Source organism: Muscardinus avellanarius (assembly GCF_963383645.1).
Source record: "Muscardinus avellanarius genome assembly, chromosome: 13".
NCBI lineage: Eukaryota > Metazoa > Chordata > Mammalia > Rodentia > Gliridae > Muscardinus > Muscardinus avellanarius.
Window position 1 is genome coordinate 15,189,496 of NC_137799.1, and position 25,669 is coordinate 15,215,164.

At 41.5% G+C, this 25,669-nt stretch overlaps 1 protein-coding gene across 1 annotated transcript; it reads left to right on the top strand.

The window, feature by feature from the left end:
• Nucleotides 1–120: 120 nt before the first annotated feature.
• FBXW2 (F-box and WD repeat domain containing 2) lies at nt 121–23,715 on the top strand (the record flags this gene model as incomplete). Its single annotated transcript, XM_080708441.1, has 7 exons — nt 121–205; nt 5,860–6,369; nt 9,752–9,946; nt 12,774–12,907; nt 14,910–14,996; nt 17,315–17,484; nt 23,427–23,715. The coding sequence occupies exons 2-7, from the start codon at nt 5,880–5,882 to the stop codon at nt 23,713–23,715; spliced, it is 1,365 nt and encodes a 454-aa protein (XP_080564567.1). The 5' UTR covers nt 121–205; nt 5,860–5,879.
• Nucleotides 23,716–25,669: the final 1,954 nt, after the last annotated feature.

A 25,669-nucleotide genomic window follows, 5' to 3' on the forward strand; every position in this document is an offset into this window, starting at 1 on the left:
GTACTTGAGGCGGGGCCGTCAGGGAGGGGGCTCTCTGGCGGCCGCGCCTCTGCTGACTCGCGGCGCCGCCGGCTGTTTGTCTTCCTCTCCCTGCAGGCGCCATGGCTGCGGATCGGACCCGGCCGCTGCGAGGCTCTGGAGGCCCGAGCGCGCCTAGTCGGTGTGAGCCCGGCGCGAGGTCCCGGGCCCCGGGGCGCTCGCTCAGGTCAGTGCCGCGCGGAACACTGCTCTGGGAGCTGGGGACCTTGGAGCCACCAAGGGCTGGGGGATCTGGAGTCCATTTTTGAGATAGAAAAATTAGATCTCAGAGTTCCTGCCTCCTAGAGCCTCCGTTTCCTTGGTGCAAACGAGTTAACCGTGGTGTTCTAGGGCCGCCAGGAGTTTGACAGCTGAAGTGCGGAGAGGGGGTTTATGAAGTGGAGGTGGTGTAGTAACGTGAGGGACTGCGCCATAATTGTGGGCATACCATGGAGACAGGTGTGTGTGCGGGGTGCTGCTTGGGAGAAAAAAAAAAGGCAAAGTTAACAGCATTAATCCTAAGTAATAACGGCAACTGACACTTATTGTAGGCTTACCGTCTGCGGGGTATTGTGCTAAACGCTTTTCTCTGCCTCATCGTGCTTAATATTCACCAAAACCTTGTTCGTGAGTGCAAAATGCTGTTCGTGGTTACATTTTTCAAGTAAGGAAACTGGACTTGAGATAGGTGAACTGGTTTGTCCAAGGTCACATAACAAGTTGCAGGGCGTATATTTTACAAACATTATTTGTATTCTTTTAGAGCTTTTGAATTTTAATTTTAATACCATAATCACACCGTTTTAGATTCAAAAAGGCATACAGTTAAAGGGAACCCCTCACCTGTTTTCCTCAGTTCTCTCTGGAGGCAACCAGTATTATGATTTCCTCCAGTATTCAAGATGTATTTCATGTGTAAGTTTATAGGTAAATAGGCATTTTCAAAGCCTCTGTACTTTTTAGCTGGTTATGCTGGATAGAAAAAAAGAAAGAGGAAGCCTCCTTCCCAACAAAAAATGCCTGGCTTTCATTCTTTACTAGGCCAGGTTCTGGTGGAGTGGGAAGGAAAACACACCCACACTTTTATTCAGAATGCCCATCTCTACAAAGACTTAGGAATGTAGGTTTTGATTTTGTTTTAGGAGTTTGAGGGCTGGGCAAGATATTGAGTCTTTACTTTCTAGGTAACTCTGGGAAAGCCACTCCATTTCTGGGGTATACATTTCCTCATTTGCTAATTAAGAGCAATAATATTGATACTATTTATGAACTTGTGAAGATCAAGTTAGGTGATAATACTTATGAGCAGTACTTTAATCTTTCAAATGAATTAAAAGCATGAGAGTTGTTTAAGGGGCGTAGGAAGTTAATGCTAGAACCAGAGAACAAACCCAAATGCCCATTTTCTAGTTTAGGAATCTTGTTAGCACAATACTTTTTTTCTCAGAGTCTTGTGGCTGTTAATATTAAAGGCAGGAAGGCAAGTTTAATCTTTCATATTTGAGGTAGGAGAAAAAAAGTTAAGGCACTAGCGTACGTGGGTAGGGTAGAGAGAATACTTAGTGATCAATGATAGTCTCAAGTCAACAACTCCCCTTAATTATGAAATTAAACACCCAGCACATTTGAGTCCTTCAGTTTTTCTTCCAGATTTTTTGTCTTTTTTGTTTGTTTGTTTGTTTGTTTGTTTTTTTGTTGTTTTTTGGTGGTACTGGGGTTCCTGGAAGCCCTTCTACCTCTGGGCTACACTCCCAGACCTATTTTTTAAATTTGGAAACAGGGTCTCTTAAGCCAGTGAGGCTGGCTTCAAACCTGCACGATCCTCCTGTCTCCGCCTCCCAAGATCCTCCTGTCTCCGCCTCCCAAGCGCAGGGATTACAAGCATGCGCCACCACGCCCGGCTTTCTTCCAGATATTAAGAAAAATTTTGTGATAAGATTATAAGGTTGAAAGGAATGATAACGGTCATGTCATTCCAGCCTCAGTTTCACAGAAAGGAATCCTGCCAGGTATTCATAGTAAAGAAACTAGTAACCATTTGAGTTACCCTAAACTGGGGACTGTGCTACATGTCTCTTTTTTTTTTTCTAATTCTCACAATCCTACAGTTGGACAGTAGCTTTCATATTACAAATGACAGAACTGAAGCTTAGAAGTTAGTTGAACATTCCCACAGTCACACAGGAAATAGCTGAATCTGTGAACAATTTGACTCCAAAGCATTTTCATTTATCCCATTCTGCCTCTGTGTCCAGCTATCCTAAGTACTCACAGTAATGGGAGACTTAACAGTCTGGGTGTGCCTGCTTCATTGTTGGAAAGCTCTGATTTAAAAGCTCCTTCTTGCAGTGCACCTGTAATCCCAGTGCTTTGGAGACCAAGACAGGAAGATGACAGGTTTGTAGCCAGCTTTAGCAACATAGTGAGGCCTTCCGAAACTTAGATAAAAACTTCCAGATAAAAAACGGTCTAGTGGTGTAGCTCAGAGATAGAATGCCCCTGGGTTCAGTCCCCAATAACACAAGAAAAAAAAAAGCTCCTTCACATGTTGAATTGAATTCCCACTTCCTGATGTTTCTTCCTGAGGACCTTGTGCTACAAGTACATGGTATTCCTAGAGGCTCCATAAGAGTTCATTTTAGACCTGTGGCCTTAAGGAAATCCCCTCCAAAGTTAGTTGACTCTCAGAAAAATAAAAATTGGTGGTGTTTTGTTTTGTTTTGTGGTGCTAAAGGGAATTGGTGTTTTTAAATAGTGTATTATATTGAGTTAATGAGTCCTCCTTTATCTTAAAAAATAAAGCCTTTTTTGTACCAAAAAAGAACTGAAAAATAGCTTCTTTGTAGGGGTTGAATAGCTTAAAAGAAAATCTTAACATATTGTCTGGCAAAAATAAATAAATCCTTACAAGTTAGAATATATAAATCTCAGAAATGGGGCTAATTTAAAGGTGCTCATTGGAAAGTTTGTGGGCATATTACCTTGTTCTGTTGTAGAATGTCTTTTAAATATTTATGAATAATGGGGACCTGATAATGTTTTAATGGGTATTTAAAAATTGCCTTGTGGCTATTTAAGTAACTCATAAAAAGTTGTGACAGATGTGTGTGAGGGGGTGTGTATGTGTGTGGTGGAGGTCTGATGGAGGAAGTCCTTCCATACTTGTCACTGTAAAAAATGGTTCCAGGGCATGTTTTTAATTGACCAATATTTTGTTACATTTTTTGGATGCTCATAGAAAAGGATCACTTGTCTTGTGAATGGTTATTCTTAAATATAGAGATTTTCTAGAACTGTTAGTAGAGAATTGCTAAGATACAGAGAAAGGAGAGGGGCTTGTTATCTTGTAATATAAGTTGATAAAATTTTATGTGAACTGATTATATATATATATATATATATATATATATATATATATATATATAGTGGTACTGGGGATGGAACCCAGGGGCATTCTACCTCCGAGCTATACCCCCAGCCCTATTTTTTATTCTTTATATTGAAACAGGGTCTCAACTGAGTTTCATAAGGCCTCACTAAGTAGCTGAGGCTGGCTGAGAACTGCGATACTCGTGTCTCAGCTTCCTGAGTGCTGGGATTACAGGCACGCACCACCACACCTGGTTTACTAAACTGATTCTTTTTGGTAGCCACGGAAATCTTTAATATAAATTCATATATCCTCTCTAAATCCTTTAGTTTCAAAAATAATTTCTTGAAGTATAATCACAGTTCAGTTCCAGAAATCAAAACTATTAGATAGCAGATGATGTATTGATGTGAACCAATAAATCATGCTGCTCTTTTTCTGACAATATTCTTGCCAAATTTGATACTGGAAAATTACGATTTTTACTCACATCAACAAATTTGAAAGATGAGCTCTGGCTTCTTAGATCTGATCAAGGTGATATATTTGAAAATAAATTTATTTTCCTTTTCCACACTAATGTGGACATGAGCTTTAAAAATTAGGCCGGGTGTGGTGGCACACACTTGTAATCCTCGCATTTTGGAGGCTGAGACAGGAGGATCGCACAGGTTCAAAGCCAACCTCAGCTACTTAGTGAGGCTCTCAGTGACTTACTGAGACCCTGTTTCCAAATAAAGTATAATATAGGTCTGGGAGGATAGCCCAGAGGTAGAAAAGCCTTTGGGTTCTACCTCCAGTACTACTGAAAAAAAAAAAAATTAGACTATAGGCCAGGTGTAGTACTGGGATTAAAGGGAGGCTCCAACATACCTGGCTCATTTACTTTCTTTGATCTGTACTTTCCTCATCTGCAAAGTGAAGATAATGATGATAATAGAGGTTTTGAGTTTATTTTGTTGTTGGTTTTTGGTACTGGGGATGGAACCCCGGGGCATTCTACCTCTGAGCTACACCTCCAGCCCTATTTTTATTCTTTATTTTGAAGCAGGGTCTCATTAAGTTGCAAAGGGCCTCACTAAGTAGTAGTTGAGGCTGTCTGCGAACTTCGATCCTCCTGTCTCAGCCTCCCGAGTGCTGGGATTACAAGCTTACACCACCACACCCGGCTCTTGTTTTTAAGCATCAGAATTATTATTACTACTTGCTCTTTCTTTCTTTCTTTCTTTCTTTCTTTCTTTCTTTCTTTCTTTCTTCCTTCCTTCCTTCCTTCCTTCCTTCCTTCCTTCCTTCCTTCTTTCCTTCTTTCCTTCTTTCCTTCTTTTCTTCTTTCCTTGTACTGGAGATTGAACTCAGGGGCATTCTACCTCCAAGCTACACCCCAGCCCTATTTTCTATTCTTAAATTGAAACGGTCTCACTAAGTTGCGAAGGGCCTCACTAAAGAGCTGAGACTGGCCAAGAACTTGCAATATTCCTTTCTCATCCTCCTAAGTACTGTGTTTACAAGCATGCACCATCATGTCTGAGACTATTTGCTGGGTTTTGTTTTTTTTTTTAGGGTGGTATAGGAATCTCACTTTGTTTCACAGGTTGGCCCCAAATTTGGGATCCTTCTGCCCCAGCCTCCCAAGTAGCTAGGATTAAAGGCACATGCCACTGTGCCCCATAGCATTAAGATTATTAATTTCTTCATTCATGCAGGCTTCTAGCCCCGTCCTGGCTTTCTGGGACCATGGTTAAGAGTTGTTGATAGCTCTTTTGAAGCTTATGAAAACATTATGTAAGGCCTTTGATAATTCGTGTCCTAACAGTACCACAAAGAGAAGAACCAGAATACACGAAGAACTTAATTTATTACACCTGCTTATTTTTCTTTTTCAAATATTTTTTCCTAAACATCTGTATTGCAAAAGCAACTACTCAGTTCTGTCATTTGGGTGACAAGTCAGGTTGTACCTAGCATGAAAACTAATATTTAGATTACTTCTTCTCCAGAGTCTTGCTTTCTGATTGTCGCATCCCTCCTGCTTATTTTTGGGACTTTAGTGCTCAAATAGAGTGAATTTAGAAATTAAGAACGTAACTTTTTAATGGTTTTGAAGAGGGGGTGGTATTGCAGTACACACTGTTTTATTATGAATGAATAAGTACCTTGTAAATCTTACTGTGACAATGCACGTATCATGTGCTAGACCTCATAAGAAACAAGTCACATCAACCTGTGTTTCACTGATACGTTTCAGAGATTATGATTTGTTAAAGTATGTTTTCGCAAGTGTATCTTCCTTTATGTGCATGGAAAATTTTCAGATGAATATAGTTTATTAACTGTAAAGTTGTAATGTAGTCACTTAAGCATAAAGTTGTAATGCCAATTTTTGACACTAATTTTTAATACTTCATTTGTTAGCAGTCTTGCTTGAATGGTCTTTTTGAGCAGAACTAATACAATATTTTGATGTGCCACAGGTAAATTTTTCCATAACCTTATGGAGAGAAAGGACTTTGAGACATGGCTTGATAACATTTCTGTTACATTTCTTTCTCTGACGGACTTGCAGAAAAATGAAACTCTGGATCACCTGATTAGTCTGAGTGGGGCAGTCCAGCTCAGGCATCTCTCCAATAACCTGGAGACTCTCCTCAAGCGGGACTTCCTCAAACTCCTTCCCCTGGAGCTCAGTTTCTATTTGTTAAAATGGCTCGACCCTCAGACTTTACTCACATGCTGCCTCGTCTCTAAACAGTGGAATAAGGTGATAAGTGCCTGTACAGAGGTGTGGCAGACTGCGTGTAGAAATCTGGGCTGGCAGATAGATGATTCTGTTCAGGACGCTTTGCACTGGAAGAAGGTTTATTTGAAGGCTATCTTAAGAATGAAGCAACTGGAGGACCATGAAGCCTTTGAGACCTCATCATTAATTGGACATAGTGCCAGAGTATATGCACTTTACTACAAAGATGGACTTCTTTGTACAGGTAAGAAACACTGGAACTGGTTTTTGTTGTTGTTTTGTTGTTAGTGTGTATGTGTGTGTGTGTGTGGCATTTCATAAAGTATAATCTTAAAAATGCACAAACTACTCAAGCTTGAGAATGGCAAGTGTTGAATATATGAAATGCTGTAATCCATCCTTCTCCTACGCCTGAATAGAGTTCCCAGCCTCTTGTCCTTTTTTCGTCTAGAGAAGGCAATAATTTTAGTAAGTTTTGTTTTGTTTGTTTGTTTGTTTGTTTGTTTGTTTGTTTGGAACCCAGGGGCATTCTACCTCTGAGCTACACCCCCAGCCCTATTTTTTATTCTTTACTTTGAAACAAGATCTCACTGAGTGGCAGAGGGCCTTACTAAATAGCTGAGGTTGGTTGCGAACCTGGATCCTCCTGTCTCAGCCTCCCAAGTACTGGGATTACAAGCATGCGCCACCATACCTGGCTTTAGCAAATTTTTATGAAAAAGAAAAGCTGCCGGTATTTTTATAAGCATTATATAAATCAGAAAGCTGTAGTTTACTTTTTTCTACACTTTCCTCCAGGTATACTCCTTCGTAGTGGTTTATTTTGTTTCTTTTCTATCACCAATAATTCTTTTGGGGGAAAAACAGTAAAGAAATTGGCATTTAGTCTAACAAGTAAGAGATTTTGAACAAATTCTGTTTGTTTACTTGTCTGTAAAATACAGGAATAGAGGTATTTTTTTCTTACTTCAAAGTCCTGTAATTTTAAGAATTGGAAGTTGACAGTTTGGGCATGGGAATGAAGACATTTTAAAACTAGGCAATTAAGTGACTATATAACATATCATTAAAATTTGGAATTTTGTATATTATCTTTGACTTATACTGAGTATGCATATCTATAAATGATTATAATTGGTACCCATATTTTAGGCAACACATTTTGATAGGCCATGTAAATAATTCTTGGGCATTGTTTAGAATGGCTCTAGGCAGTTCTTATTAATGATCACATTGTCTGTTATATTGTATATAATACACAAAGATATTTTGTAATTCTCATCAATGATAATTTGATAAATTTTGTGTATTAAACTGTGTAGTGAGCCAGGCCTGGTGGCACAGGCTTGTAATCCCAGCATTTGGGAGGCTGAGACCAGAGGATGGAGGTTCTCAGACAGCCTCAGCTGCTTAGTGAGGCCCTCCACAACTCAGTGAGACCCGGTTTCAAAATAAAGAATAAAAAATAGGGCAGGGGGAGTAGCTTGGAGGTCAAATGCCCCTGGGCTCCATCTTCAGACCCGTAAAACAAAACAAAACAAAACAAAAAATTGTGTAGCAGTCACTTTTAATAAGTATGGAATATTTCTGTGTGTGAATATATCATTACTTAGCTACTTCCATATTAGTACATATTCAGGGTTTTTTCCCCGTTTTTATGAATCTCTTTGTATTACTTTTTTCTTTTCTTTTCTTTTTTTTTTTTGTGGGTCTGGGGATGGAACCCAGGAGCATTTGACCTCTGAGCTATACCCCCTGCCCTATTTTTTATTCTTTATTTTGAAACTGGGTCTCACTGAGTTGCAGAGGGCCTCACTAAGTAGCTGAGGCTGTCCGCGAACCGTGATCCTCCAAGGTCTCAGCCTCCCGAATGCTGGGATTACAAGCGTGCGCCACCACGCCTGGCTACTTTTTTCTTTTCAATGACTTGTTTGGGGCAAAAACTGAAAAGCAGAATTTCCAGATCCAGAAGTATGAATGATTTTGTAGCCCTGCTTAGTGTTCTTTCTAGGTATACTGGGTCCAGCATAGTCTTATTGCCGAGATACACCTCCAGTCTCCCATGTGTGTGTTTTCATAAAACTTCTTGGATGACTTTTTTCTTTCTTTATTGGTACTGGGAATTGAATGCATTCTACTACTGCGTTACAACCCAGCCGTTTTTATTCATTATTATTATTTTCATTATTATTATTATTATTATTATCATTATTATTATTATTTTTTGTGTGTGTGGTACTGGGGATGAAACCCAGGGGCTTTCTACCTCCGAGTTACACTCTCAGGCCTATTTTGTATTTTCTTTGGAAACATGCCCTCACTAAGTTGCTGAGAGCCTCACTAAGTAGTGAGGCTGGCTTCGAACCTGTGTAATCCTCCTGTCTTAGCCTCCCAATTACTGGGATTACAAATGTGCTCCACCATGCCTGATTCTTTATTTTTTATTTTGAAACGGGGTCTCTCCAAGTTACTACATGCTGGCCTCAAACCTGCAATCTTGTCTCAGCTTCCCAAGTACAGAGATTATAGGTGTGTTCACCATACCCTGCTTCCCTGGGTGATCCATTGTCTCACATGCCCACCGAGAACCACCAGCCAAGTCCTACTCATTGTGTAGAGAGGGAAAAATGAGTTCTCAATAGCAGAGTGACAACAAATATAGTCTTCATTTTATTGTGCCCTCGTAGAGTTTGCCCAGGTTAATGCTATGTTGTTATTCTTTCGTAAGTGATTTTTTTTTTTCATTTTCTGAAACATTGACTCTCTACTAAAAATAGAATTGTGTCTAGCATTATTGACAAAACAGGTTATTTGGCGTTTTCCTAGAATACTTTATATCCTGATCATAGTGACTGTATTTAGTGTATTCCTCGAATGTTTTTGTTGACTCCTTAAAGGTAAGTTGTGAGATATAAGTTAATTATTAGGATTTTAAATTCAGTTAAAGCAAAGTCCCTAATTGTCATCATTAGTATAACATTCTCATCAAAGGCAGAAATGAAACCTGGGGATTCTAAATACTGTTTGTGGAGTTGCTGTGAATGTCTGGGGGGTAATTTATCTCTGTTTTCTTTGAGGCTCCTTCATGTATTTCAAGATGGAAATTAGCAGTTAGGTTTTGCAGAAGTTAACGCATGATCTGAGGCTTATCTTCATCTTGCATTAGAGTAGACCAAGGTCCAGCAGACAGCCTTCCTATTCAGCATTCCTTACGTATTCAGGACTGTCGTGTAGTGGACTAGCATGCAAGTATAAACATGTAGTCATAGGAAGTATCCACCCTTTCCAGGCTCAGATCAGAGTGCTCCTAATGACCAAAGACTTAGGAAAAATTTCAAGTGAAAGTACCAAAGGTTTCTTCAGTTCTACACCCTTCTATAGTCTGGAAAGTTAGGGGGAAAAAAGACCAGAAAGCTTGAATTCAATCCCGATATGTTTGATACCTTTTTGGTGACTGAGTGAATCATGTCACCCTCTCTCAGTGCTTTCATGTTCTCAGCCTTAAATTTGCAGTGCTAGAGAAAGTGACCATTGAAGTTTTGCTTTGGGAATATTGTGGCTTGGGGATTGATTTTCCTTTTCAAGGTATCTGTTTTTGTATTAACACCCCTGATTTTCTCTTGAAGGGTCAGATGACTTGTCTGCAAAGCTGTGGGATGTGAGCACAGGGCAGTGCGTTTATGGCATCCAGACCCACACTTGTGCAGCGGTGAAGTTCGATGAGCAGAAGCTTGTGACCGGCTCCTTTGACAACACTGTGGCCTGCTGGGAGTGGAGCTCCGGAGCCAGGACCCAGCACTTCCGGGGGCACACAGGGGCGGGTGGGTTGTCCTTTTTCAAGGGTTTTATAATTACCTTAGCCTCATCCTTTAAATTCTAGAGCCAAGTATATCAAATCTCTTCTTCTTTCTTTTCCTTTTAGTTTATCTGCTATTTTTCACTCTTCTTTCTCAGTCACTACAGTTATTTCCCTTTATTTTAGTTATTCTTAATTGGAATGTTTTCAACAATTTTACTTTTCTTTGGCTCATTTGAAAATTCTTCTGTGAGCTAGGCATGGTGACACAGGTCTATTATCCTAGTACTTAGGAGGCTGTGACAGGAGGATCACAGGTTCACGCCTAGCCTCAGCAACTTAGTGAGGCCCTATTTCAAAATAAAAATGTAGGGTTGGGAGCATAGCTTGCATGCCTGTAATCTTGAATTTGCAAGGGTAAGAGAGGAGGATTGCAAGTTTGAGGAGAGCTTCAGCAACTTAGCAAGACCTTGTTTCAAAATAAAAAATTAAAAAGGGCTGAGGATTTCACTCAAAGGTAAAGTACCCCTGGGTTTAATCACTAGTACAAAAAAAACCACAAAAATTCTGTGTACCTTTTTACTTGGGGGGGGGGTTCTACTTCATTTAGATCTTGCTGAACAGTCAGTCATTTTATACCTTTTTAATCATATTTCATACCTCCTAATTAAGCGAGTTCTACACTTGCAAATGCAGACCACTTTAGCTGTAGATTTAGAGTTGGAAATCCTTTGGTGTTTTACGGACTTTGTGGTCTTCAGATATTACATCCAGTTGGAGCTTGTTTGACAACTGATGAAAGCAAACAACCAGCTAGAGAGAAAATGAAACATACCCAAAAGTTTCCTAATAAAGGGACAGCAGCCTTATTTTATAGAAAACTGGTCTTTAGCATATAGTCTTGAGACTTGAGCTTCTCATTTGCTCTGTGTTGTATTTTGGTTTGGAGCGCTATGCAGAAATAATATGGAGTGATTTCTTAGATTCTTGTATAGTAGGTCCTCTCTTTCTTTCCCTCATTTATTAACTGCTTTAGCCTCTGGCAGCCCAGTCTGTGCTCTTAAGCGTCACATATATGAGCAGCCTTCCAGGACTCCCTGAACAGGTTGCATCCCTCGTCCACAGGTTCCCCATAAACCTGTATTACTGCTGTAACACTCATGATACAAGAAACCATGATAACCTTTCTTCTCTGCCAGACCGTAAGCCCCACAGGACAGGGTCTTGTCTGTCTTGTTCACCCATCTGTTCTTAGTTCTTTGCACTGTATCTGGTGCTCAGTAGTTCTTTAAAGTAAACCTGAAGCCGGGTGTGGTGGCGCACGCTTGTAATCCTAGCATTTGGGAGGCTGAAACAGGAGGATCCAGGTTCGTGGCTAGCCTCAGCTACTTAGGCTCTCTGCAACTTAGTGAGACCCTGTTTCAAAATAAAGAATAAAAAACAGGGCTGGGGTGTAGCTCGGAGGTAGAATGCCCCTGGGTTCCATCCCCAGTATCACACACAAAAAAGTAAAACTAGCTGAGTGCAGTGGCACAAACCCATAATCCTAGTACTTGGGAGGCTGAGACCAAAAGATAACAGGTTTGGGTCAGCCTCAGTAACTTAGTGAGATCCTGTTTCAGAATCAAAATAAAATAATAAAATGGACTGGGGGGTGTAGCTCAGAGGTAGAATGCCCCCAGAGGTTCAATCCCCAGTAACAACAAAAAAGTAAACAGCTATTTTGCTGCTAAAAACAATTTTTTCCCATTTATTTACCCTCCTGTACATTTTCCTTCATCTGCCATCTGCTACCACTTGTTTTAGAAATCAGTGGTTTGGTAATATATGACTTAGGAATTTATGGATTAAGCTGATCCTAGTATTCCAAAATGTCAAGATACACCATGACTTCCAGGTGATTTTATTCCTGAGCAGTGTTGAGAGCCCCACTCTAAAAAATGTTCTACTTGCTGTTTCTTGGACATTGTTGTGGCTTTCCTTAACTCCATGCCTTTGCTGTTCCCTTTACCTGCAGTGTTCTTTTTCTTTTCTTGATAAATTGTACTCATCCTTCTGGGCCTATCTCCAGTACTGCCTCTTCCCTGAAGTCCTCCTTGATACCCCTGGGCAGAGTTAGTCATTCTCCTTGGTGTATCCCTAGCAAGAGGTAAACTTCTATATTTTCTAGACTTCCTCTATCCACTGCTTAAAGTCCCTTAAAGGAAGGACATTGTCTTCATCTCTGAGTCCCTAATGTCATTTAAAACTTGGCAGACATTTAAAAACAAATACTGAGTAACTTGATTTACTGTGTACCCTGATTTAGGTACTTGGAATACAGCTGTGAAGAAATTTAGACATTGTTTTGAATGGGTGCTTAGTCTGACCTTTGAGATCCTTTTCTTTTTTTTCCCCCTCTTTACATTGGTTTATGTTGAGTCGGGCACTATTTTTGCAGCTTATACTTTTTACATTTTTGTCTTACTGTTGCAGATCTGGGAGGGGCCACATATGTTCTGTTTCCTGCATAAGCTAGATAAAGATTTGTGAAGTATCAGGCAGGCAGTCCTAAAAACAAACGTCATCTACATCACTGGTTTTGCCTCTTACTCCGAAGCTGGCTTTTACAAAGATAAGGGATCATATTGTTCTCAGGACTTTCCACCCTTAGACCAACAAGATAGCATATTAACAAGGATTTTGAAATAGACTTTTTCTTATAAAACTGCTGGTTGAGTAGCACCACTCTTAAAATAGCTCTGGTTAAGAAATTATAGAATTGGGCAGCTGGATACAATGAATGTTATTGGGTATTGACTAATAATCTATTGGTAGGCTTGTTTTAACTTTGTGTATGTTCTATGCACTAGTGTTTAGTGTGGACTACAATGATGAACTGGATATCTTGGTGAGTGGCTCTGCAGACTTCACTGTGAAAGTATGGGCTTTATCTGCTGGAACATGCCTGAACACTCTCACCGGGCACACGGAGTGGGTCACCAAGGTATGAAGACTTAGAAGAAATTTCCTTAATGTCGGGCTCTTAATGGGCAGCAGTGCAAGATGGGAGGGTAACCAGTGGCCAGCAGGTAGAAGGCAGCCACTAGGTAGTCTTAACAAATGGGTGACTTATGTGGAAAGATGTTCCTAATAAAACAGGTTACATACAAAAAACGTGTGTAGGGTACATTGCCAATTTCTAAATGCATTTATGCAACAGAATTTTGTAGGTGATTATTTTTGGTAGAATTGGGGGTGCCTTTTTCCCTTTAGGATGATTATGTTTCTGTTTTAATCAAAAAAGCAGTTTTAGCTGGGCGTGGTGGCGCACGCCTGTAATCCCCGCGCTTGGGAGGCTGAGACAGGAGGATGGCACGGGTTCGAAGCCAGCCTCAGCTACTTAGGCTTTCAGCAACTTAGTGAGACCCTGTTTCCAAATAAAGTATACAAAAAGGTCTGGGAGTATAGCCCGGAGGTAGAAAGCCTCTGGGTTCCACCCCTAGTACCATAAAAAAAAAAAAAAGCAGTTTTTATTTTCAAAATGAAGAAGGGGCTGGGATGTAGCTCAGTGGTAGATCACTTTTCTACTATGCATAAGGCCTTGGGATTAATCTTCATTACTACAAAACGACAACAACAACAAAAAAAACGGCAAAGAAAAAGGTTCAAGATCCTTAACAAAATACTGTGGCTTTTTTTTTTTTTTTTTTGGTGGTACTGGGGCTGGAACCCAGGGGCTTTCTACAACTAGGCTATACTCCCAGACCTATCTTATATTTTTATTTGGAAACAGGATCTCACTAAGTAGCTGAGGCTGGCTTTGAACCTGCGCGATCCTCCTGTCTCAGCCTCCTAAGCGCTGGGATTACAAGTGTGCGCCACCACGCCTGGCTAAATACTGGGTTTTCTAAACAAGATCGAAGCAAGGATAGAATGCAATATAAATGGATTTGCCATGCAGAAGCACTGTTGTTGAGCTTATCAATGCAGTTTTGTGAAGAACCGGAAATACAGAAAGGAGCAAAATAGACTCAGGACTTGCTCTTATGGTTGTTTGTATAGCAGGAAACATAGGTATTAAATAGTAATTTCACAAATAAATGCTCTATAATTATAAGTTTTATTAAGACCCGGGAAGTACAGTGTTCTCTAAGGAAGTCTAGAAAGATATCTTAAATTCAGGAACAGTTTTTGAGAAGAGACAAAATATGAGGAATGAACAGGAAGTAGCTGTGGAAAGACTGGCAGAGGGTGTGATGTGTGCATAGGTCCAGGGATAGGAGGAAACTGGGAACATTAGTGAGCTGGAAGCAGGTGAGGGCAGCTAATCTGCAGCTGTGCAGGAGCTGGGGACACAGGCGCAGGAGGCCATTGTGTGCGACGTACTAGGCCATGGTCAGGGTGGTGGATGTCACTAAGTGCAGTAGGAAGCAATCGGATGCTTTTAGATACTGCAATAATAGAGGATCTAGTAAAACTCTTAGTAGAGGTTAAATTGGTAATTATATATAGTTTAGTTATTCTTTTTTTTTCTTTTTCTTTTTTTTTCTTTTTGCAGTACTGGGATGGAACTCAGGGACATTCTACCTCTGAGCTACACCCCCAGCCCTATGTTTTTATTCTTTATTTTGAAACAGGGTCTCACTGAATTACGAAGGGCCTCACTAAGTCACTGAGGCTGTTCTTGAACTGCGATTCTCCTGTCTCAGCCTCCCAAATGCTGGGATTACAAGCGTGCACCACCACGCCCGGCTCTATAGTTTAGCTATTCTCGGGTACCATATCATTTCAAGCTCATTTTCATAGTCTAATTTAGCCCATTGTTTTAATTTGCAAACATAATAAATATTCAGATATTATTTCCATGTTACCTATGTGGTATATTTGTTGTACAATTTAAGTATTTATACTTGTTCCACATTTGGGATGATGGGACAAAATGAGGTGAAATGAGTATAAAAGCTGTATTAAAAGGCTACTGTTAACATAGGTGTTTATATTTGCAGGTGGTTTTGCAGAAGTGCAAAGTCAAGTCTCTCTTGCATAGCCCTGGAGACTATATCCTCTTAAGTGCGGACAAGTATGAGATCAAGGTAAGTTTTATCCCTCCATTAATTTGTCTAAAAAAAAAATACTAGCAAATACAAAAGAATTAAAGTGGTATGGCAAAGGGGGAGTTTCTAAAGGAAGGCCGAGAATGCCTTGGTCCAAATCATCTGAAGCCCAGCGGAAGAAGGGATGATTGACTATCTCTGTGTGCTGTGTAGTTTCTAATTCTAATTTGTAAATGGAAAAGAAATCCACAAAAATTTAGTTTTTACTCATTCTACTTTTTTTTTCCCCTGTGGCAGTGGGGATTGAACCCTGGGGCATTCTACCTCCAAACTGTACCCTCAGGCCTATTTTTTATTCTTTTTTTTTTTCTTTTATTCTTTTTTTTTTTTTTTTTTTTGCGTGTCTGAGGGTGGAACTCAGGGGCATTTCACCTCTGAGCTACACCCCTGCCCTATTTTTTATTCTTTTTATTTTATTTTTATTTTTATTTTTTGGTGGTACTGGGGTTCCTGGAAGCCCTTCTACCTCTGGGCTACACTCCCAGACCTATTTTTACATTTTTTTATTTGGAAACAGGGTCTCCTAAGCCAGCGCGCACAGCTGGCTTAGAACCTGCGCGATCCTCCTGTCTCTGCCTCCCAAGAGCGGGAATTACAAGCGTGCGCCACCACGCCCGGCTTATTCTTTATTTTGAAACCGGGTCTCACTGAGTTGCGGGGGGCCTCACTAGGTAGCTGAGGCTGTCCGTGAACCGCGATCCTCCAGTCTCAGCCTCCCAAATGCTGGGATTACAAGTGTGCGCCACCACGCCTGGCTTATTCTTTATTTTGAAAGAGAGTCTTGCTAAGTTGCGAAGGGCCTAAGTAGTTGAGGCTGGCCTCAAACTTGTGATACTCCTGTTGCAGTCTCCCAAGTACTGTGATTACAAGTGTGTACCACCATGCTGGGATCATTCTATTCTTAAGTAAACACATCACCTGCCTTCCTCAATTCTTAGATCTAAACTGTGAAAACAAGCATCCATTTTTTATAAAGGCTCATAAATAATTTATATGACACTCTTAAATGTGTTCTTACTGCATCTTTAAAAACACCTGCGTGGAGCTGGGCATGGTGGCACACGCTTGTAATCCCAGTACTTGGGAGGCTAAGACAGGAGTATTGTACAGTTTCAAAGCCAGCCTCAGCTACTTAGTGAGGCTCTCAGCAACTTAGTGAGACCCTGTTTCCAATAAAACATAAAAATAGGTCTGGGAGTATAGCCCAGAGGTAGAAAGCCCCTGGGTTCCATCCCCAGTACCACTAAAAAAAGAAAAATAAAACACCTATGTTGTAGTTGGCATAATATTATTATTTTGTACTGGAGATTGAATCCAGGGACATTATTGCTAAACTATACCCCAGCCCTTTTTATTTTTTGTTTTGAAACAGTCTTGCTAAATTGCTGAGGCTGGCCTTGAACCTATGCTCTTCCCATCTCAGCCTCCTGAGTATTGAGATTATAGGCATATGCTACTGTGGTTCGTTCTTTCTTTCTTTCTTCTTCTTTTTTTTTTTTTTGCCGTACTGTGGATGGAATCCAGGGGCATTCTATCTCCAAGCTACACCCCCAGCCCTATATTTTATTCTTTATTTTGAAACAGGGTTTCACCGATTTGTAAAGGATCTCACTAAGTAGCTAAGGCTGACTGTGAATCACAATCCTCCTGTCTCAGCCTCCCAAATGCTGGGATTACAAGTGTGTGCCACCATGCCTAGTGGCATTATTTTCATTGCATAAAAATAATAAGAGGTTCAGAGAGGTTAAATATTCTACCTGAGATTACTCAGAAGAAGCCAGGCATGATGGTTCACACCTGTAATTTCATTACTTGACAGGCCGAGACAGGAGAATCACAGGATTGGGGCCAGCCTCAGAAATTTAGCGAGAACCTTAACACCTTAGTAAGACCCTTTTTCAGAAATAAAAGGTTAGAATCAGGTGTGGTGGTGCACACTTGTAATCCCAGGATTTGGGAGGTTAAGATAGGATTGCAGGTTTGTGGCCAGTCTCAGCAATTTAGTGAGGCCCTCTGAAACTTAGACTCTGTTCAGAATAAAAGAAGATCAGGCTAGGGGGATAGCTTTGAGGTAGAATGCCCCTGGGTTCCATCCCTTACTTACACACACACACACACACACACACACACACAGAAGAATCAGGACTTAAAGGCATAATTTTGACTACAAAATTTGGATCTTTGCACTGTTATTTCCCTTTGTATCTGACTTGAGCAAATGAAAACCACTTTCTTCAGGCACAGGCTTTTCTTTGGTGAGGTGATCTGTTATCTTCCCTGGTTTCTTTTTCCTATAGATTTGGCCAATTGGGAGAGAAATCAATTGCAAGTGCTTAAAGACATTGTCTGTGTCTGAGGATAGAAGTATCTGCCTGCAGCCGAGACTTCATTTTGATGGCAAATACATTGTCTGTAGTTCAGCACTCGGTCTCTACCAGTGGGACTTTGCCAGTTACGACATTCTCAGGTAATGCTTCCTTCGGCCTTATGCTCTACCTGTGAAAGCCTGCTGCATTGATTAGTAAACATAAGGTAAATATTGAATATACCAGTCAATAGCTTGCATTTAGGAAATACTCGCTCAGATAAAGCAGCTATATATATTGAATACCTCACACAGGTAAAATGGTTTAGAGGCAGTAAACAAATGAAAAAAGGTTATATGCTGAAACCTAAAGATCTATGTTTTGTTTTATGGTCCTAAGGATTAAGTCTAGGACATTCTACCTCTGTGCTACACCCCCAGCCTTATTTATTTATTGACTTGTTTGTTCATTCATTTGTTCATTCGTTCATTCTTGTGTGTGTGGTATTGGGGATGGAACTGAGGGACATTACACCTCTGAGCTACACCCCCAGCCTTCTTTTACATTTTGTTTGAAAAATGGTCTCACTGAGTTGCAGACTCACTAAGTTGCTAAGCTTGCTGCAAACCTGCCGTCCTCCTATCTGAGCCTCCTAGGTACTAGGATTATAATTGTACACTACCACACCTGGCTTATGTGTCTGTATTTTTGTTGTTGTTTGTTTTGTTTTTCTTTTTTTGTGGTACTAGGAATTGAACCCAGGGGCATTCTATCTCTGAGCTACATCCCAGCCCTATTTTTTTGTTCTTTATTTTGAAACAGGGTCTCACTAAGTTGTGGAGGACCTCATTAAGTAGCTGAGGCTGTTCACAATCCTGCAATCCTCCTGTCTCAGCCTCTCGAGTATGGAGATTACAAGCTTGTGCCACCAAGCCTGGCTTATGTTTTGTTTTGAAGCAGAATCTGACTAGGTTGCTAGAGTCTTGCTAAGATGCTAAGGCTGGTCTCAAACCAAGTACTGGGATTATAGGTGTGTGCCACCACACCCAGCTAAAATCTAGGTCATGTACCATTTCCTCTTTTAGGATTTTAACATGCTTTTCTGGAAAATGAGGGTCTTTGATAAGATCTTCCAGCTCTCTTTTCATTAATATTTTAGGTTCTGCTATAGTCAGTGGAGTTCTGCATTTTTACGTGATGTTACAGGTCAGCCTCAGTGGGATCTGGGCATCAAGCGGCCTCTATTGACTAGTAGAGAAATAGCTATTTAGAGAAGTTGTAACTTGCAAGATTTCCCCCAAAATATTAATGAGAGGTCCATGGACACATAATTTCATGATTCATTGCCTATCATCAGCCCTCCTTGGAGGTTAGCAATATCTCTTAGCATATTTAAGGCTGGTGGAAGCCAGTGCCACGGGATAAATGAGAGAATTTACTTCGCTGATGAAACCTTATTACTGATAACTCTGAGAAAATCTTCATCAAGAAACACGTGTGTGTGTGTGTGTGTGTGTGTGTGTGTGTACTAGGGATTGAACCTATGGCACTCTACTTCTGAGCTACATACCCCAGCCCTGTTTTATTTTTAATTTTGAAATGGTCTTGCTGAGTTGCTGAGGACCTTGCTAAAGTTGCTGAGTCTGGCTTCTACCCTACAATCCTCCTATCTCAGCTTCCCAATACTGGGATTACAGGCATGTGCCACTGCGCCCCGCTAAGAAACCTGTTTTAATTTGCTCAACCTCTTGAACGTCACACCTGTGGTGCACACACCTCTTAGCAGTTCACAGTGTCGACAGCATGGTTTGGAAGTGCTGACGTGGACGAGCAGAGAAGATTGAGCTTTCTCTTCACTGTCTTTGTGTGTGACCATTGAGATCAACTTGAGATCTGATGGACTAGCCAGCGGGACTTTGAGCCCCATCACCTGTCACAAAGTTACAACCTCACTTAAGTCTCCCTGGGGTCAGACCCACATTTCTCACCAGTTAGGTTTCAGGACTGTCAGAACTGTTTCTAGAAATGATTGATGATTATGCTTTGAGAAAAAAAGATTGAAACATCCTAAAAAACATTCGTGTAAGCTCTTCATTTTGTAGATGAGAAAACTGAAGCTGAGACATGGTGATGCCTTGCCCAGTCCACATCTCATCCTAGTCACCACTTACCCATTCAGGACTGGATTATCCAGCAGGCTGTACTAATGTACCAGGAAACCAGGTGCACCAAAAAGTGGGGCATTTTTTAAAGAACTTGATATTTTGCAAAGAAAAAAATCGAAGTAGTCACCATGGGAAAATTGTGTCTTTTACAGTTTAATATTGCTTTGAAAGCCAGGCATGTTGGCACATGCCTATAATTCCAGTACTTAGAAGGCTGAGACAGGAGTATCTCTGATTTCAGGATAGCCTCAACAAGTAGTGAGACTATCAGCCTAATGCAACCTGCTTCAAAATAAAAATAAGAGACAGGTGTGGTGGTGCACGCTCGTAATCCCAGCATTCGGGAGGCTCAGACCTGAGGATCGCGGTTCATGGACAGCCTCAGCTACTTAGTGAGGCCCTTCACAACTCAGTGAGATGCTGTTTCAAAAACAAAAAGGCTGGGGGTGTGGCCCGGAGGTAGAATGCCCTTGGATTCCATTCCTAGTACCGCAATAAATAAATAAATAAATAAATAGTAGCTTGGAGGTAGAATGCCCCTGGGTTCAATCTCCAACACCCTCCCTACACACGTATGGCTTTTTATTATGAATTAAAAATTTGGGAGGAGGGTGCAAATATAAGGTGGAATAGAGATACCACAACCCTTTCAATGCAGAGTTTCAGTTCCATCCTCTGCCTTTCTTGTGTATGCTTTTCTATTCAGAATAGTGTCTAGAGAGCCTAGAGTTCCAAGTGGAAATTCTTTTAGTGATTTTAGTCCCAAATTTCTTTTAGTGTTAGGCTACACTTGCTTTAAGTAATAAACTTGCAGGATTATTTGTTGGCAGGAGGCGCTTGGGTCAGAGTTTTCTTTAAAAAGGGCTATTTGATTTTTTTTTTCTCCTCCAAATACAAATAAACCAACCTCTTTTGAAACCCTAGTGTAAATCCTGTGACCTCTTGCTAGGACCTGATAGGGCTACATAAGCTTTGAAGCTAATTAAAAGAAACAGTACAAATGACAGCATGTTGCTCAATGGTCTGAGATGTGATGCAATCTGGAGCCAGGTTATCTGAGTACAGCATGGAAGAAGGTTACTTTGGTTCAAGGGCCCAGACTGCCAGCAGGGATGTCTGTTTACAGTTCTAAAGCGATCAAAGTAAAAGGGCCTGTAAGTTTGTCAGGACCTGTGTTGTTTGTGGAACATGTTTGTGTTTCAGTCTTGGAGTCAGCTCCCCTTACATTCTGAACCCTGTCCCCACAGCTACCATTTGCAGTGTTGGTTTCACACTTTTTTTCCTTGTCATTTATTGTTAGCCTTTTTTATCTTTTTTGTTTTTTTGTGGTGGTACTGGGCGTGGAACCCAGGGGCATTCTACCTCTGGGCTATACTCCCAGACCTATTCTTTATATTTTTTATATTTTTTATTTGGAAACAGGGTCTCACTAAGAGAGCCTCACTCAGTAGCTGAAGTTGGCTTCGAACCTGTGCAGTCCTCCTATCTCAGCCTCCCAAGCCCTGGGTTTACAAGCGTACACCACCACGCCTGGCTCACCACCTTCTTTACATCACTGATGTAGGACTAGACTTTGTGGCTGTTTTTCTCAGCTTCTTTTGGGTCCTTTTGGAAAAGTTTGTGTTTGTGTTCTTTGTACCAACTACTTTATTTACTATCAGATATTTATTGAGTATCTGTCTGCATACCAGGCATTTTGATGTTTACTGGGTAGCAGCAAAAATACTTATCACATTCATGGAATTACTGATCAGCAGACAGGAAGACAGACAGTTCAGTAACTAATTACAGGGCCTGGGGATAGATTTGTCTGTCTTGCAAGAGGCCCGGTGTGCAATCCCAAGTGCCTGCCCCCAAGCTAGTTACATGTAATTGTGTTAAATGATTGGAATAAAAGGAACATAATATAGGTACTTTCTTGGAAAAGAAACCTGTGAGCTGGGGTAAAGGATGAGCATATATACTTTGGCTGGTGTCAGTAATGAGTGTATAGTGAGAAGTGTTGCAGGCTGAAAGACTGGTCTTTTGAGGACTTCACCAATATGGCTGGATGGGAGGCCCGTAGGAAGCCATCACAGAGTTTAAACAGGGCAGACACAATTAGATTTCAGTGTGAAGGTAACTGTTGAAGGGGCCCAAGTGACTTTTTGTTGGGGAGAGACCAGTGGAAAGCTGTTGGCGATAGTGCAAGTCAAAACAGTGTCTTGGACCAGATCTGTGGAATGGAGATAGTAGCAAAAGCAGTAGAGAAAAATTTTAAAGGTAAAATCAGTAGAACTTCATAACTGATCTGAGGTTTGACTGCAGAGTTAGATGGTTGCCATGTTTCCTAGCTTGAGCATTTGGGGAATGCCTGAGGACTCAGAAACAGGTTTCACTGATAAGTTCAATTTTGCAGATTGTATGTGAGGGACTTTGCCTTTTTCACTACATAAGCCTAGTTCTAGCAATAGGAAACACACTTTCATTTCTCCAAAAATACTTATTTGTTGAATGAACGTGGGTCATCCAGGTAGAAAATGACAAATGAGTCATTGGTGAACTCATCTGGAGCCTACTACACGGAGCCTCTATCACCCCTTCACTTGAGGTCAGTCCCCATTCCCTTTTTCTGGGCTCAGGTTCCATTCTGTTGGCCTGTTTATAAAGGTTTGCACAGACACTGCTCAGCTACTGATTTGAATAAATACTGTTCTTGAACATACCCTCTTTATGAACATAAACTCCTCAAGCAGGAGTTTCTTCTATTTTCAGTCTAGGAAGGTGAACTCATTCTGTGATTTTTTTTTTTTTTTTTAATAGTACTGGGGGTGGAACCCAGGGATGTTCTACCTCTGGGCTACACTCCCAGATCTATTTTATATTTCATTTGGAAATAGGGTCTTAATACGTTGCTGAGAGCCTCCCTCGCTAGCTGAGCCTGGCTGCGAACCTGTGCGATCCTTTTGTCTCAGCCTTCCAAGTACTGGGATTACAAGTGTGCGCCACCACGCCCGGCTCTGTGATGTGTTTTTCAGGCAGAGAACCAGCACTTCTTAACTATTTTCTTAGTTTCATAGTATTCTTGGTGTCAGTGAAGTTTTTAAAATCTGAGATTATCAATTATAAAAACAATGCATGTTCGTTATAGATAACTTGTAAAATTTAGAGAGGCCTTTAGTATTCTCTTAAACTGGAATGTCTTGTTCCATTTCTTCTTCAGGAAGGAAGTAATACCCTTCCAGGCCCATATGATAAAAGGTAGAATGGTTTGCTCATTGCTTGATACTCCCAGCGTATCCATGGAGTGTTTGTGTTGAGTATGTTTTTAAAATCTCTGACACTTATATGCTGTGTTTTCCCTGATCTAAGGGGAAAAACCATTTACTCATCTCATCTCAGGGACCTACTCATTCAGCATGTCTGACATTCAACACACCTATTTAGTTAGGATCCATTCATTTGTGCCCTTACTCATTTGGGAGTTGTATGCATCGACTGGAAATGCTTTCGCTTTCCTCTTAGGAAGGACATAGAGTAAAGAGGGTAGTGTCTAGAGTCAGACAGATGTGGGCTGAAATGTTAAATCTGCATCATATGTGACAAGTTGTGAATCCTTATCCAAAGTATTTACCCTGCCTGGGCTTTGGATTTTATACTTTAAAAATGAGAATGTTAAATTAGCTAATCTGTAAGCTCTTTTCTAGCCTGGATGGATGTTTTGTGTTATTACAAACTTCAATCAAATGCCACCTCTCCTCTACATGCCAATCAGACTGAAAGCTCCCATCCCCTAAGCAGGCTGAACTTTATCTTCAGATTTTCCTTTTTATCAAAATCTAACTCTAATTTTGGTTGAATTTGATTCTGGTTTTAAATATCTCCAGAAAAGACAGTAGTGGTGTAAACAGGAGCAAAGTTGCCTTCTGCTTCATGATCCCTAATTCTCATCCCTGTAGGGTCATCAAGACTCCTGAGATAGCGAACTTGGCCTTGCTTGGCTTTGGAGATGTCTTTGCCCTGCTGTTTGACAACCGCTACCTGTACATCATGGACTTGCGGACAGAGAGCCTGATCAGCCGCTGGCCTCTGCCAGAGTACAGGAAATCAAAGAGAGGCTCGAGCTTCCTGGCAGGCGAGGCGTCCTGGCTGAATGGACTGGATGGGCACAATGACACGGGCTTGGTCTTTGCCACCAGCATGCCTGACCACAGTATTCACCTGGTGTTGTGGAAGGAGCACGGCTGACGCCACCAGCCACCACCGCTGACTGACTCTGGGTGCCGGGGCTGCGGGTCTTGGGTGCAGCCTCTGTGGCAGCCGACTGCATGAACCAAAGTTCTCACCTAATGGTATCATCACGCAGTGCACAATCATTTATATATGTTTGCCAGGGGCCAGGGCTCGGGGCGGGGTGGGCTTGTTTTATTGACATACAGCGCAGCATGCTAATGGGATACACCATTGACTTCATTTGTACTTAGTTACGTTGTCAGTATAGGCAGGTGCATTTTGAGTTCATCTTTCTTGAGTGGAACATTGGTTTTAAGTAAAGACAGTTAAATGGTTCATTAATCTGCTAATTGGTTGCCTATAAAATCACAGTCTGTTATTAAAGCTTTTTACCATAGCCTTTCTTTCTCTTGAAGTCGAAGCAAAGGTGCTATGATGTTGTTACAGCAACTTCTCTCACATGGGGCTTAGCTTTTATAAGAGCCAGTGTTAACAAGACCACCGAGTGCTGTGACCTTCATGAACTTTCACCAAATACCAGTTCTGCAGAAAGTCCGTCTTCCAGGGCAAATGTAATTCTGTCAGTTGATGATTCACAGCGCATTCTAAACCCTGTTCCTGGCAGTTTGTATTTCCATTTGGAGAAAGCAGGCCTCCCCTCCCTCCTGCCGTGGTGATGGCAGAGAGGTGACACGGAGCCGTAGAAAGAGCCCGACCTGGAGACTGGCGACGAGCATCACCTGGGAACTGCAGTGGCGGCGTCACTTGTCTGGGCCTCGCTGTTGTCTGTGCAGCCAGGTGCTCACTGAGGTCCCTTCCACTCCCGAGCACGGAGGTCGATACTGCATTCTTGTCTCAACCCTGATTTGTTGTTCCTCTAGGGCTGGAGGGAATGCTTAAACAAAATCCCTGATTCACAGCAGTTACAAGGACATTACTTGTATGAAAAGGGGATGTAGGAAAAGTAAGTGATTCCATGGAGTTGATGCTGATGAGTCAGGGTTCCATAGGGAACAGCGTGTGCTAACCAGGAAGGAAAAATTCCGAACCTGACTTAGCGTCTTTCTTGGCCCCTAACAGGTTAACTTTCCCTCTCTAGAACCTCATTTTCTCCCATTCCTGAAATGAAGGCATTGTCCTAGTCTAGGGTTCACAAACTCAAATGCCTAAGGGAGTTAGCAGGTAACGAAGAGAACGTCCTGGGTAGGAATTTTGCGGAGCCCTGGAAAGTGCATTCAACAGGGCAGGTTCCGCTCTGTGTGGTCCTTAGCAAAAACAAGCCCAGTGCCGACAGATCTGCGTTTTAAAGGAGACCCAGAAATCCAGACTTTTACTTGAAATCCTGATTTTTAACATGCTGACAGCTGATGAAGGATCATTTAAAGTAAGGTCGGCTGAGCCGGGCGCGGTGGTGCGCGCCTGTGACCCCAGCATTCGGGAGGCTGAGTCAGGAGGATTGCGGTTCGCGGATAGCCTCAGCTACTATTTAGTGGGGCCCTCTGCAACTCAGTGAGACCCTGTTTCAAAATAAAAAGAATAAGAAAAACAGGGCTAGGGGTGTATGTATCTCAGAGGTAGATTGCCCCTGGGTTCCATCCCCAGTACCACAAAAAACAAAAAAACAGGTAGGCTAAACAAAGCATATCTGTGGGATGTCAGTTTGTGTCCTTCACCTTCTCACTGTAAAGTAAATGATTCTATGGTTTGGCAGTGAGAATGTTTTAGCATAATTGCCACAAACAGGGCGAAAGTGGAGGGAATCCCAGTAGAAGCTGTTTTCCTCGCGTCCCTAGAGAAGGAAGGAAGGGGGTGGCATGTTTGTTTTGCACACCTGACAGGAAAGTAGTGTGAAGATGAAGCCAAGACTCAGAGCCGCAGCGGAAGCCCCGCCGGGCAGTGTGGCTGGATCCTTCTCGCAGCCTCCCACATGAAGCACGTCGCCCAGCAGTTGGGGAGCAGGGTTGCTGCA